The sequence below is a fragment of the Crinia signifera genome, chromosome 7, assembly GCF_055691185.1.
Source record: "Crinia signifera chromosome 7, ASM5569118v1, whole genome shotgun sequence".
Classification (NCBI taxonomy): Eukaryota; Metazoa; Chordata; class Amphibia; order Anura; family Myobatrachidae; genus Crinia; species Crinia signifera.
The window spans coordinates 130,226,516-130,241,260 of NC_139223.1; the positions used below are offsets into that span (position 1 = coordinate 130,226,516).

Genomic DNA, 14,745 nt, shown 5'->3' on the forward strand with positions numbered 1-14,745 from the left:
AAAAAATATGTTTCTATTTAGAAAGCAAGATTCTGAATAGCAAATGTAGTCTCACTGCACAAAAGTGGAAGAAAGGAAGAGGGAAGCCATTAACCACCAGTGAGCCTTACATCAGTAGTAGGGAAATTGCTGGAAACACTCTTAAAAGAAAGAGTTGTCGAATATCTTAAACCAGCAATTTATAGGATCCTAAACAGCATGGGTTTACTGAGGGGGAGATCATATCTGGGTGACTGCAGTAATAGATCAAGGGGGGCTGACTTTAGTAAGGCTGTTGACACTGTCCCACAGCACAGACTGTTAAATAAGCTTGAAAGCTTGGTGTTGGATTCTAAGATGGTTGAATGGATAAGATCTTGGATGGAGGATAGAAAACAGAGAGGAGGGAAAGGTTTCCAGTGGAGTACCCCAGTGATCTGTACTTGGACCAGTGCTTTTTAATATCTTTATTGGTGACATTGGTGGAATTGAGGGTAAAATATGTTTTTTTTTGCAGATGACACAAAGGTATGCAACAGGGTAGACACACCAGGAGGGGCAAAACAAATTATTGATGATCTAGGTAGTTTAGAGGAATGGTCAAGAGCATGGCAACTACAGTTTAATGCCAAAAAAGGTAAAATCATGCACTTGGGTTTAAAAAATCCAAAGGCTAAATATAGTATAAATGACAATATAATGAAAACTACTGAGGAGGAGAGGGATCTAGGTGTCGCTGTTTCAGGTGACGTAAGGGCAGGTAGGCAATGTAACAAAGCAATGAAGAATGCAAGTCAGATGCTTGGTTGCATAGGGAGAGATATCAGCAGTAGAAAGAAAGAAGTAATAATGCCACTGTATAGGTCATTGGTACGACCTCACCTAGAGTACTGTGTTCAGTTCTGGAGGCCATATCTCGAGAAGGATATAAATACATTAGAGACTGTACAAACCTTACCCGGAAAGACTAGAAGATCTTAATATGTATAGTTTAGAGCAGAGAAGAGAAAGGGGGGAAATTATATAAACTTTCAAATATATCAAGGGTTTTAACAAGGTACAGGAGGAAGACATTCTTCACAGGAAGAGGAGCAATAGAACACAAGGACATTCACTGAAACTAGAGGGAGGAAGATCCAAGGGAAATTTGAGGAAAAATTACTTCACAGAAAGGGTAGTGGATAAGTGGAATAGCCTCCCATCAGAGGTGGTAGAGGCAAATACAGTAGAGCAATTTAAACATGCTTGATATAGACATATTGATATCCTTGACAAAGAAATAAGGATCAAATATGGTTTGAGGTAACGTTTCAAAAAGGGGCAGACTAGATGGGCCAAGTGGTTCTTATCTGCCGTCAAATTCTATGTTTCTATATATTAACAAGAGGTAAAGATGGGGCATGTTGGGGGGGGGGGGTATTATTTGCTGTGCTGAAGCAATTCTTACTTCACAAATTAAGTTTATTTTGCTGGTAAATATCAGTTTTTTTTTATGCAGAAGACATAACTGTTTTGGTCTGACCCAGCTGTTTCACCAAGTGGTTGGAGCGCATGTTGCACTGACTCCTCTGGCGAATATTTTGTGCATCCAGAAGCAAAAGAACATCCCTCGTATCTTCAATAAAATCTACTCCGGTTTGGAGCCAACATGTGGACTTACTTTCATGCTCAAATCTTCTACCCACCTAACAACCTGTAGGCATCTGCCAATAAATAGGCGCCACCTCTAATCTGCCCAGATACACCCAGAAACATCAATTTTTTGGATAAAATTCAACTCTTTTCTTGAGGTATGGATATTCAGCCCACAAAGTGATTGGCCAAGACCAAAGGAGGTGACAGATCCTCTATTCAAATGGGTGAGATTTAATAGGATGAGAGATTCAGAAAGTGAGAGATTTGGTAAGAAATCTCCAGGTTTTTTTTTAAAGCGGCAATCATTTACACTGCAAATTATGCAGTGTAAATGATTGCCGCTTTAGAAAAAAACTGGAGATTTCTTACCAAATCTCTCACTTTCTGAATCTCTCATCCTATTAAATTTCACCTAAAATCTTGATAGTCATTGGTAATTGGTATCAGCTACTCAGCAAATACTATAGCTATATTCCCGTTATAAATGAACTGAGACAGTGACAAGACTTGACAGTTTAATCTCATATATGATACTCAGACACAAACTTACCACTTCTGGGAGCACCCGAATGGAGAGGTCATGAATAGCTTTCACCACGATGCAGAGAGCTGACAGCAGGAATATTACACCCAAGATAACGCAGGCTCTGTGTAAAGAAACAAAATACAGGGCTAAATATTTGTGAAATACCTTGAGATAATAAAAAGACATTGCCAAAAGAGGTGCAGGAAAATTTACAAATTTGCACCAGTTCATCCAAACTCGAATTGCACAGAACTTAGCAGAAAAAAAAAACCCCAGCATCATAACAGCTACTACAAATGCCACCATCTTGCATTTTGGGGAAAAAGGAGTCACAACTGTGCAAATCCAGGAACATAACTTCACCAAGTATTACACTGTGCCTGAGCACAATAATTAAATAAAATAAATACAAATGTATTTTTTAAACTGAATATGAATTGTAATTTTTTTAATCAGGATTTTTGCGACTAACGTTTACAGTTTTGTTTACTGATTGTTTAATTAATGATTAGGGGACTTAGAATATATTGAATACATGGGCCTAATGAATATACAGTATGAATTATAATGAATGCATGGAGACACTAATGTCTATTGAGTGTTGGGCACATCTGGTATAATCAGTGTGAATGATTTGTGCTATGAATAGACATGTTGCAGTAGAGCTAACAATCTAATGATAAGTCTTATGGTCTCCTCCCAGTCTAGAGTCCCATGTGGTCTTAAATCACTCTAGTTTGTTCAGAGTAATACATTTTCTATCCGACAGTCAATTAGAAAAACATACATTTTTGATTAATTACATGGCAGTATGACATCAGGTGTGAGCGCTGAAACATATATTCGGAACACCCACTTATAAGTGAATTATCAGTGACGCATCTAGTTGATATGGATGCTTTAGCCTTCCTGTTTCTCCTAAGCAAACCTCTGCATTGTGACAGTGCTGATGTCCTTGAGGAGTAGGTGTCCTTGTCACAAGCACTAAAGATGAGCACAGTGACAGAAAATACAGAAACACAGGTTTATATATTTATGTGTGTACAACTCATTTCCACTCATTTCCACTTTTTTGATAAGAGTTTAGAATAAAAACAACAACTAACATAGATGGCGTATTACTGACAGCAGACCTCTTACAGCTACAGCTGATCTATACAATATGTGCGGCACAGATCGGCTGTTTTTACGGAATGGCTGACGTCAGCTGGCCTCTTATATTGGCAAGATGTGCAGAAACCACCAGTCACCCACTATGGACGCAGCAGTAAAGAATTTGGCTGTGTTGTTTTATTCTGAGCCCGCAATCTGCCACACACAGAGGAGTACTATGGATTTTACTGTGAGAAATATGACACCCAGGCACACAGCAAAACACAAGGGATAGTGGATGTGCATTACACTCTCCTCCGAAAACTGCATTGCAGATCCGTAATGTCCAAAAGAAGTTTACTATATACGTGCCAAACAACAATCCCCCCCCCCAATCCCTGCTCTACATTGTGGTCTCGTCCTGGAATTACAGAGCGTTTTTTTTTTTTTTTTTAAACAACATGAATTGTTAGTGATGTTTTATCTGACAATAATCAGTCTCAAATAGAATCAGATCGTATTTTCAATATTTTTGGCTACTGAAAAATGAGTAAAATATACAAGCATTGATGTGGGGAGGGTGGTAGGGGACATAAAACAATTGGGTACTTGTTTCCTAGCACGGCGCCACCGATTTTGATTGTATCCATCGGGTCGGAAAAATCGGGTCAATCGCATCGCATGCCAACCAAATCGCATGCGATGCGATCGACCAGATTTTTACATTGGAATCAATGTAAAATGGTCCCTGAGACCCGATTTTACATTGATTTCAATGTAAAAAGCCCCAAAACCCCCCATTTTAATACCAAACCCCCCCCTCATGTTTCAAATGCCCCCCCACCATTGTTAACGCCACCCCACTATTGACGCCAACCCGAAGCGTGGCGAGCGCAGCGAGCCCGCGAGGAGCGGCGGTACGCGTCTTCCGACCTTTTCATACCCCTACTATCCACGTCGGACTTCACAGGTATCCCTTTGCGGACTTCACAGGTATCCGCGTGCGCTCGCCACGCTTCGGGCTCGGTGGCTCGCTGCGCTCGCCACACTATATAAGATCAACTCCACGCCGACGTGGATAGTAGGGGTATGAAAAGGTCAGAGGACGCGTGCCGCCGCCCCTCGCTGGCTCGCTGAACTCGCCACGCTTCGGGTTGGCGTCAATAGTCGGGTGGCTCTAACAATGGGGGGGGGGGGCATTAAACATACTTTTTAACCATATTCAATGTGAAATGGGCCCATTTCACATTGTCACCTATGTAAAATCGGGTTGATCGCGTTGATCAACCCGATTTTCACTTTAAAAATAATTTTACATTGTTCCCTATGGGAAAATCGCGTTGATCGTGTCGGTCGCATCGCGGCCCCTTTATTAGGGACCGCGATGGACGCGATCAATCCGATTTTGTCTTTCACCGGCAAATTATCTGGTGATTGACACAAAATCTGGTCCATCGCATTGATTGTATGCCTTAAGTACCTTGAACTTAAGGCATACAATCAACGAGATGGGCGCCGTGCTAGGAAACAAGTACCAACAATTGCATTAGCAATTATGACATTAACAATGTAAGGAATTTCATTAATTAAAAAAATATATATATTATTTATTGTATGGCAATTCCAAAAGGCTGAATTACTGTAGATAGACCATGCTGATATAGGGCCTGATTCAGAGTTGATCGCTACTGTGTGAATTCACAATCCGTTCAATTTCCCACTGATTGCACATGAGTACGGATCATGCCACTTATTCTGGTTCACTCGCAAAGGCAAATTCCTTCTCAAATGGACAAAACCATGTGCACTGCATGTGGGGCAGATGTAAATTGTGCAGAGAGAATTAGATTTGGGTGGGGTTTTACTTCAAAGTATGGTCTATATTGCAGTGTAAAAATAAAGCAGTCTGTATTTTCCCTGCACAGAAACAAAATAACTCACCAAAATCTAAATCTTTCTGCACAAGTTACATCTGCCCCCTCCATGTGTGAGTCAAAATAGCGACAGAAGTAGAATTTTTTTTAATTGCAATCCTATTGCAATCTGTGGGTGAACGTCAGCGTTTGCGAGTGGACACCGGTCCTTTTTTGGGAGTGTCAGAAAAACCGCAGGAGTGCCAATGCGCTTTAAGGTAGGGTTTGTGACCTCAGCGCCGGCCTCGATCAGTCTGTCTCTTGTTGTGGAATGGTCACACTCACATGTGCACAAACTAGGAAAAACATTCGATGGTGAGTGAATTGTCATCTGGATTTGTGATAGGATACTGGATTGCAACATTTTCGCAACACAATTCACTTGCAGATTTACATAGGGCGGGTGTTCACTCTGGGCAGTGGCTAATCACTCACAGTCCTCTGCAAATTTATGCAAAATTAGGGCATGGGGCAACAAGCAATATAGTGGAAATTTAGCCAGCAAAGGGTTCGAGATCATTTGTCATTGCCTGCATTGAAAGTTTGCAGCAACACCGCTGTTTGTAGTTTGGGATGGTTCTAGGTCATCTCAGCTACCAGATTAATCGGACTCATTGCTGCTACTTGCAGTGACTTGTTTATCCATTCTGAATATTCACCAGGTCCATCTATTGTTCTACAGTATTTGTATCATATCCATAAAACAGTCATTTGTATGGTAACCACACCTTGTGATTTTTGCTACAAACCTAACATTGTATTAGCCAAAATCCATGCCTATGAACCTTTACTCATTCAGGTTTATGGGCTTTCACTTGGCAGATGGATAATTCATGGGATGGGTGTTCCATAAAAATGCACCTTCTTTGAACATTTTATCAAACACAGGCTCTTCATTGGTGTGTAGAGGACACACAGGAGAAAGGGGTAATGCACTTTTTTCTTTTGTGTATCGGACCACATCATTTACTGAAAGCGATTGTTGTGTTCAGGTGGTGCCATCGAAGATATACAGTCCATCATACAGTACTTAAGTAATGAAATTGATACTGGTGATTACTACGGCCATCTGCTTTTTGGATTAGGTTGGAAACATGTGGGAAGCCATTACTTTGTCCTCTTTGGCTGGCAAACTAACTTTACACCGGATGCAGCCATTGCTATGGTTGTTTATTTTGCTTTCAAGTTCATCCAAATAGAGAGAGTTTTCTGCAGAAAGTTTGAGAGGTCCACCTCTGGGTATACAAAAATGGATTACTGTCAGCGTCGCTCTGCAGAGATTTAAAGGGATCCATGGGTGTAGGACTCTTTTCTGTCCCAAACTATAGATTGTTGCGAGCAAGACCGTACTACCATTTTCACTGTCTGTAACTACCCAGTTTGTTATATCCCTATTTTCAATTGTAAAGCACAAAGGAACTTTCTGTGCTGTATAGTTTAAAAAAATAAATACATTTTAGGGGTATTCTTCTGGCATTTGCCAATTAGTAGCAATGCCATGGTCCAATTGTTCACTGATGTGACTGGTTCCACTGTTTTTTTCCTTGAAAAAGTATTGTATGAATAAAACACATTGGGGATTTTAAGCATGGCGGCTGGCAACTCTGGACTTTTACAGCATATAGTATAAAGCAAAGCCAGAGAGCTTTCCGTGCATGTTCTGAATTCAGGCTACATGCTTTTGTAGGACAGAGGACCTTATTCTGGTCCATGCACACCCGATTGAATTTGCAAGGGTGCGCAATGTTTTACAACTGCGCATTTCAGAACACAGAGTGTTCCCCGGCCCTCGCACACAACACTGCGGGCAGGACTTGCGGGGAGGCAAGCAGTCTGCATGATGCGGCCATGGGAACGCCCAGTGTTTCATAGGCCTTCCCATAAAAATGCTGGCCATTCCCATGGTAGTGACCCAGTGACGCGGGTGCCGGGAGTGGGCAGCTGACATAACCTGAATCCCTAGGAGTAGGTATTATCTATCATCCAAAAAATATTTTTAAACACTAATTGCAACCACTTTCCTCAACACACAATTTCTTTAGTACTTTCTTAGACATTGTACACAGTATTACTTTTACTCTATTTAATTGTTTCAAAAAGAATCAGCTTGATCATATTGTATTATGGTTTTGGTTCATATTATTGAATTTTTGAATCATATTATATTATGGTTTTGGTTCATATATTTTCACTGTTGGTATAACAACTTTGAGGAAGTCCATGTGAACAACAGGTAGTGTGCTGTTTTGTTGCCTATTGTTCATTTGTTGGCTAGGCTTCCATTGCAATAAACCCAATGGCTCTACTTGATTTAATGGGGGAGACTGGTAATCTGCTCCAATAGTAAGTGAAAATAGGGCTAGGGTCTACAAGAGCTAAGCTCTTGGTGTTGGCGTAAATGCAGATGAAGTGGGTAAAGAAAACTGCATTCTTACAGGTGGTATGTGCAGTATAATTGATATAAAACAACACAGATTAAATGTAGCAGCAATAAATTAATCTATGCATACAGTATTACTCAGTCCAATTAGAATGTAACCAATCGCAGATAAGAAACTGTTTATTTGGGGACTTTGGGCCTAATTCTGAGTTGGAAGCGTTAGCGGTCACTTTGCCATTCAAGATGGCTTGAGAGGAGGCAGAGGACGATTCAGAGGACCTTGCTATGTACCAGCACCCAGGGACGCCTGACATAAATGGCTATGTACCATAAATAGCTATGTACCAGCACCCAGGGACGCCTGTCATATTTGGACATCTGCTTTTTTTGTCTGCATTTTTGTAGGCAAAATCACATGGTGAGAGTCCTTTGATTTGAAGCCTTTCATCCATTGGTTTTTATGCATTTTCTTATTAAAAAGGTATTGCACCATGATATGTTTTTTTTATCATTCTGAGTATCCATTGTTAAAGAAGAAAGGAACAGTGGAATCCATTGGTGACGGAATATGTCCCTCAGTTAAAACGCTTATGTCTGCTTTCACACAGTAGACACTAAATTTTGGTATGAATTATATCTTTACCCAGAATATAATAGAAGGATCCCGAGTGTTCACAGTATTGCACTATTATTCTTTCTTTCTTTTTTGGGGGCCAGTATCCCGGAAAGAAAGTGAATCCAACCACACCCAGCGCCTTGGGCGTTGTCCAATAATCCTGTTTGGTATTGTAAGAAAGCTGACATGTTTCACTACCATGAAACACCTATGAGATAAAATAATAAGGATCCGCTGGATAATTGTCCTGGGCCCAGTCTGAAGAAAGGTGAGGGCCTGGGCCGCTTTGCCAGGACTGGCACGCTGATCCTCTGGCTGCTGATGCTGCCCTTGGTACTGCCGGGCCTCGGGTCACCTGCTGCCTCTGCTCGCCACTCACACACACACAGCCGCAGGACACAGATAGCGCAGACAGACGCTAGAGGTGCTCCTGCACCTCTAGTGTCTGAGGAGGGGAACGCCCAGGTCAGCGCTACGCAGAAGTGGAGATTCCGGGAGCGCTGGTGTACACTACAATGCTCACCCCTGGGCAATGTGCAAGTAACTACCCATGACAATTAGAATGTATTCCCCCATGGCAAAAAGCATGTAAGTCCCCCTGGCAGCGAGCATTTAATCCCCCTCCCATGGTAATGAGTATAAAACCCATGCAAGGGGCATGTAACCCCCTAGCAATGATCATGTACTGTAACCCCTGGCAACGAGCATGTAATCGCTGGCATCGAGCAAGAAACCTCTGACAACAATCATGTAAATTCTAGCAAAGAACATGTAGGTAAGCAGCATTTATGTGGCATAATATGTTATGGGCAGTAGGGTGTATGGCATAATGTGTAATTATGGTGTGCAGCATAATGAGTAGTAGGTATTATGGTGTGTCACATAATATATAATGGGAATTAGGGTGTGTGACATAATATGTAATGAAAATACAGTGTGTGGCATAATAAGTAATGGGCATTACAGTGTGTGGCATAATATGCAATCCTGGGGCAGTGTGTCTAATTTTTGTTAAAATCAAATTGATGGCACTGTCTGTGAGGTGCCAACTAGTGGGTTGCCGGCAAAATATCTGACTACAATATTTTGTGTAACAATAGGTGGGGGCCCTGACTATTTTGTCAGTCCCGGGCCCTGCAATTTCTGATGTCAGCCCTGGAAGGATAGGATCAGGAGCTTCATATGCTCAGACAGGCTTCCTGAAATGTCAGATGTTTCCTTGATAAGTCTAATCTGGGGTTTTTAGTTCTCCAATATAAGTAGCACTAGATCATCAACAAAGCTCTGAAAACTATTTTAAAATAATGGCAACTTAAAAATATATCTGGTACCCAGAGCTAATGGATACAGTATAGCAACTTGCTACTAATATAATTATTAATGCTGGGATTATCAATTATGTTTAACATCTACCTTCTGTAGATACAACCCTAGTGAATCAAGTCGTTCCTTGTACATACTGTATGTTTTAAAAATACCTTTTTCTTTTTTATTGTTTATATGTTTTATTTGTATTAATACTTGGAATATTATGTTGAATTATATTTAACATCAGTAACCTCAGAAGCTTTCTAATGTACCCAATTCAATACATATCCCATTGGTTAAGATCTAGGATTTAATGCATACATAATAACACACTGCATCCGAGGAGTAAAACACCAGAGAACATAGTGACTTCTCTCCCTCCTGGGACTGAGATCTGCAATAAATAATTCATGAAATGGATATTGTTAATCCTGCAACTTCTGAAGCAGCTATTGGAGCTGCAGTGTCTATGCGTTGATTTAAAGTGACTGTTCTTGATACTGCAGTAAAATCAGGATAACATGCATGTACAGAGCTGAGGCTTCATCATACATATATACTATAGGAAAATAGGTCAAATCAATGCATAGAAACTAACATATGCTCTCGATGTACTGTATGTAAGTGATTCTTTTTTCAAATATTCTTCAAGCAGTTTTGATGTGTCCTTTAAATACAATCTATTCTCTTGGTAGTATGTGTTAACATGTGAAACATACAAGTAAATTCAGTGGTATAGCTAGATATTTGTAGGACCCATATACATATATCCATACCTCCCAACTGTCCCGCTTATCGCGGGAACGTCCCAGTATTTTGGGACATTCCCACGTCCCTCCCGCCGCAGACAGTGTCCCGCGGCGGGGGGGGGGGGCAGTTGGGAGTCCCCCCCTGTCGTCCGTCTATTCTTCCAGGCAGATGGGCTGGGGGCTGGCCAGCAGCTCACAGAACTGCTGGGGATGCCTCCACCGTGGCGGAAAATGGGGTGTGGCCTCGTGGCAGCGCCGCAAGTATAGACCACACCCCCTTTCTGATAGGCCACACACCCCAAATCTAGGACTTAGTCTAAGGCTGTGGGAGGGGAATGTTAGGGTTAGGCTGCAGAGAGGGGGTTAGGTGTTATGGGGTTTATAGTTAGGCTGCTGGGGGTTAGGTTTATGTGGCAGGGTGTGGAGGTTAGGCACTAGCGGGGAGGCTTCCTGGGGGAGGGTAGTCTTCTAGAAGGGAGGGATGGGGGAAAAACCCTTTTCAGGATTATGCGTATTGGGATACTGGTTGCCCTTTTGATTGGCGATATCACGAGCACCATGATATTCTATATATCTTCTATGGCGCATAGGGTCTAAATCAGAGGATGACCCATAGTCAATGTGACACACAAATAACCAATGTTCTAAGTCTGCACATGTGTCTGAGTTGCACTATACATGTGTCCCAGTTGCACCCAGAGGACCTAATTCAGCATGGATCATTAAACTGAGAAGTTGCAGGTTACTGCCAGCATTAGGCCACCACCCAGGCTAATTGAAAAAAAAAAAAAAAAAGCCCATTGAAATTTTTAATGCATTGCAGATTGCAACCAATTTGCAGATCCATTTGTAGATATGTTCACAAATCCCAGAATATCAAAGCATCTTTGCCGCCTGTGCAAATGTGAATAGGTCTGATGCTGGCACTAATCTGCAACAAATACGGTCTGGAAGTAGTTATATCTCAGAGACTCAACTTCAAAATGCTTGGTCGCGCTTTTCGAGCACACAGAGAAAACGGCATGTTTCTGCCACCAAACACTGGCTTCCTGTCACTCAAACTGCATTGCGGTTGCTAACCGTTTGCACTTTTGACAACAAATTTTGCTCACATATGCGCAATGCCAACAGTATGCATGTGCAGTCATAATCACTAGATTTGTGAATTCTCCAATTAGTGATCCATGCTGAATAACCCCCAAAGACAAAGCATTATGGCACACACTATAATGCTTCGTACACATTATACCACACATCATAATGCCCATTACCCAAGATGGCATACACCGTAATACCCATTACACATGTTGGCACACACTGAAAGTTCTCAGCAGCATGTCAGCACAGTGGGGGTGGGCAGCGTATAGACACACAATGCCACACACAAAAATGGCAGGGAACATTTTCTGGTTTTAAAAATGGGCAGGGTGCAGCACCCTGCAAAAGAAGCTTAGAGGGAACACTACATAAATGAATAAGCAAAACAGTGACTTACAGTTGAATACAATTGAGGACAAGTACAGGGTACATAACCCTAACTGCGTCAATAGAGGACAATGGAATAAGTATCAGCGTGGCAGAAAACCATAGGATTTGGTGCTGTCAAAGGTGGTTTAAGTAAGAGAAGAAAGAACACATTAGGGAAGAGGGCCCTGCTCGTGAGAGATTACATTCTGAGCAACTACCAGTGAGTTAGGATAAGAATTGTCTGGGCTTGGTGAAATATGGGTCTATTTGAAGTTTTGTAGAGAGGTGCCGAATCGGAAGGAAAAATGTAGAGTTCCAGAGGTGGGGAGCAGCACGTGAAAAGTCTTGGAGGTAGGAGTATTCAGTAGACAGAAGAGGTAGCATGCATTAGCTGAGCAAAGAGGATGGGAAGGAGTGTAAAGGTAGACGAGGTCAGAGATGTAAATGGGAGAGGAGTGGGTGAGAGCTTTGTAAATGAGTGAAAGGTTTGAATTGGATTTTATGAAAGGGGAGCCAGTGAAGGGCTTGTAAAAGAGGGGAGGTTGATGTAGTGCATTTGGTGAGGAAGATGAGCTGAGCTGTGACATTAAGGATAGATTGGAGCGAAGAGAGACATTTGTCAAGGATTTTACATAGGAGATTACAGTAGTCCAGTCTAGAGATAACAAGTGAGTGGACAAAGGTCTTAATATAATCCTGGGTGAGAGGATCTGATCCTGGAAATATTTTATAGATGAAAATAGCAGGTTTGCGAGAGGTGCTGAATGTCTGGTTTAAAGGAGAGGGAGGAGTCAAGTATTTCTTCAAGACAGCCCACTGGGGGCTAGAGGAAATAGAAGTGCCATCAACAGATAATGAGATTGTGGGAGGTGAGATTGTACAGGATGGGGGAAAATGATCAGCTCAGTGTTCTTAAACATGTTAAGTTGGGAAAGTGCTGGGACATCCAAGAAGAGATAGCAGAGAGACAGTTGGAAACACAAGTGAGGAGAGCAGGCAAAAGATCAAGGGACGAAATGTAGATTTTAGTATCATCAGCATAGAGGGGAGATCAAAAGTCAAGAGAGCTAATGAGTTCACCTAAAGAGGACATATAGAGAGAGAAAAAGAGAAGACCAAGAACAGAATTTTGTGGGACACCTACTGTTAGTGGAAATGGGGGGGGGGGGGGTGTGCGCCTTGGGAGAAGACAGAAAAGGAATGGTCAGAGAGGTAGAAGGACAGCCAGGAAAGGGCAGTATCACGCAAACCAAGGCATTGAATGATTTGCAGAAGGAAAGGGTGGTCCACAGTGTCAAAAGCAGTAGAGAGGTCAAGAAGAATAAGCAAAGAGTAGTGGATCTTTTGTTTTGTAGCATGGAGATGGTTGCAGACTTTTGTGAGGTCAGTTTCAGTGGAGTGGAGAGGACGGAAGCCAAACTGGAATGGGTCAAGAGGGAGTAAGAGGAGAGAAAGGCAGCAATGCAGTTGTAGACATTACGCTCAAGAAGTTTGGAGGCAAAAGAGAGTGCAGAGATGTGTCGGTAGTTGGAAATGGTGTTTAGATCAAGGGTAGGGTTTGGATTTAAGGATAAGGGAGATGAAAGCATGCTTGAATGCAGAAGGGACAGTGCCTGATGAGATGGTAAAATAGGTAAGGGAGATGGGAGGGTATAGGGATGGAGGGGGAGGTGGTGAGGGAGGAGGAACGGATGAGGGCCATGACTTCCTCAACAGATACATGGGAGAAGGATGTCAGAGTTGGTAAGAAGGAGGAAGAGGGATTGTAAGGGAGAAGAGGTGTTGGTTGCTGATGATCTGATGAGATGTGATGTCCTGACGTATGGAGTCAATTTTGGATGTGAAGTAAGGAGCAGAGAGTGATGAGAGGAGGTGAGGTGAAGGTGGGCAGGGAGTTGACAGTGTAAAAGTGGTGCCAGGGCTTTTTAGACTGGAAGGAGATGAGGTTTATGAGGTATGCTGTTTAGCAAGGGAAAGAGCAGTACTAAAGGATGAAAGCATTAGTTTGAAATTGAGCTTATGATTGGTGTTTTCTACAGTACATTACATATATGAGGCACAAGGGTAAATTTACTAAGATGGGAGTTCTATTTCAGATGGAATGTTGCTATAGGCAACCAATCAGAGTCTACTTCTTACTTATTTAGCACCTTCTAGAAAATAATAAATATAATCTGATTGGTAGAACATAGCAACATCCCAGCTGAAATAGAACTCCCATCTAAATTTCCCGCACAGAATCCAAAGGAAAAAACAGTTTTTAACAAGGATCCATAAAGAGGATAAATATGTTTTACTGCAGGGAACCCAAAGGTCACGGCCTCTCCATTTCTAATCCATAGGCAGTAACAGACTATCAAGAACATAGGATAAGACAAGAATTATATTTAATATAAAGGCCAGGGTTTGGGGCAAGCAAAAATGGAACAGCAAAACATAACAAGTGCAGTTACGGTCGGAAGGTCAGAAATGATTCTGTTTAGGTATTAGAAACGCTGACATAGTCTCCTGCTTAAGAACTAGTGAATAATTTAGCAGGTTTAAATGAAGAGCACCAGTTTTCCAGGTATAGCTTTGCAGGCAGTCTCAAATAAAAGCAGATATTTGAAAGTGTGCCACAAAAGTGGTGTTACTGGTGGACATGCTCGCTAAGGAGAACAAACTGGATAACAGCACCCAAGGCCACAGGACTTGTTACTTTTAGTACTGTATGTAGCCATTTTGGTTGCAAAAGTAGTATATGCAAGACTACATTATCATATATATATATATATATATATATATATATATATATATATATATATATATATATACAGTGCTATTTTTGTAGGAAAATAGGTTCAGGAACTGTGGGCGGGGGCAAAAAGTGGGCGGTGATGTGGGAGGAGCTACAAAAGGGGCGGGGCATTACATAGAAAAAAAAGAGAGAGAAAAAATGAAAAACATAATTCCTCACTCCGTCACGCTTATTATACATATGCCACACAGAGATTTGCATTATACATATGCCACTCACAGAGATGCCCGTTATACATATGCCACACACAGAGATGCCCGTTATACATATGCCACACACAGAG

General features: G+C 41.7%; 1 protein-coding gene across 1 annotated transcript in view; it reads right to left on the minus strand.

The window, feature by feature from the left end:
• Nucleotides 1–14,745, minus strand: part of TMEM163 (transmembrane protein 163) — a 206,080-nt gene that overhangs the window by 71,342 nt on the left and 119,993 nt on the right. Inside the window, exon 5 of the mRNA XM_083153815.1 lies at nucleotides 2,165–2,261. Coding sequence (XP_083009941.1) covers nucleotides 2,165–2,261 — 97 coding nt within the window. The remainder of the gene's footprint in view (nucleotides 1–2,164; nucleotides 2,262–14,745) is intronic.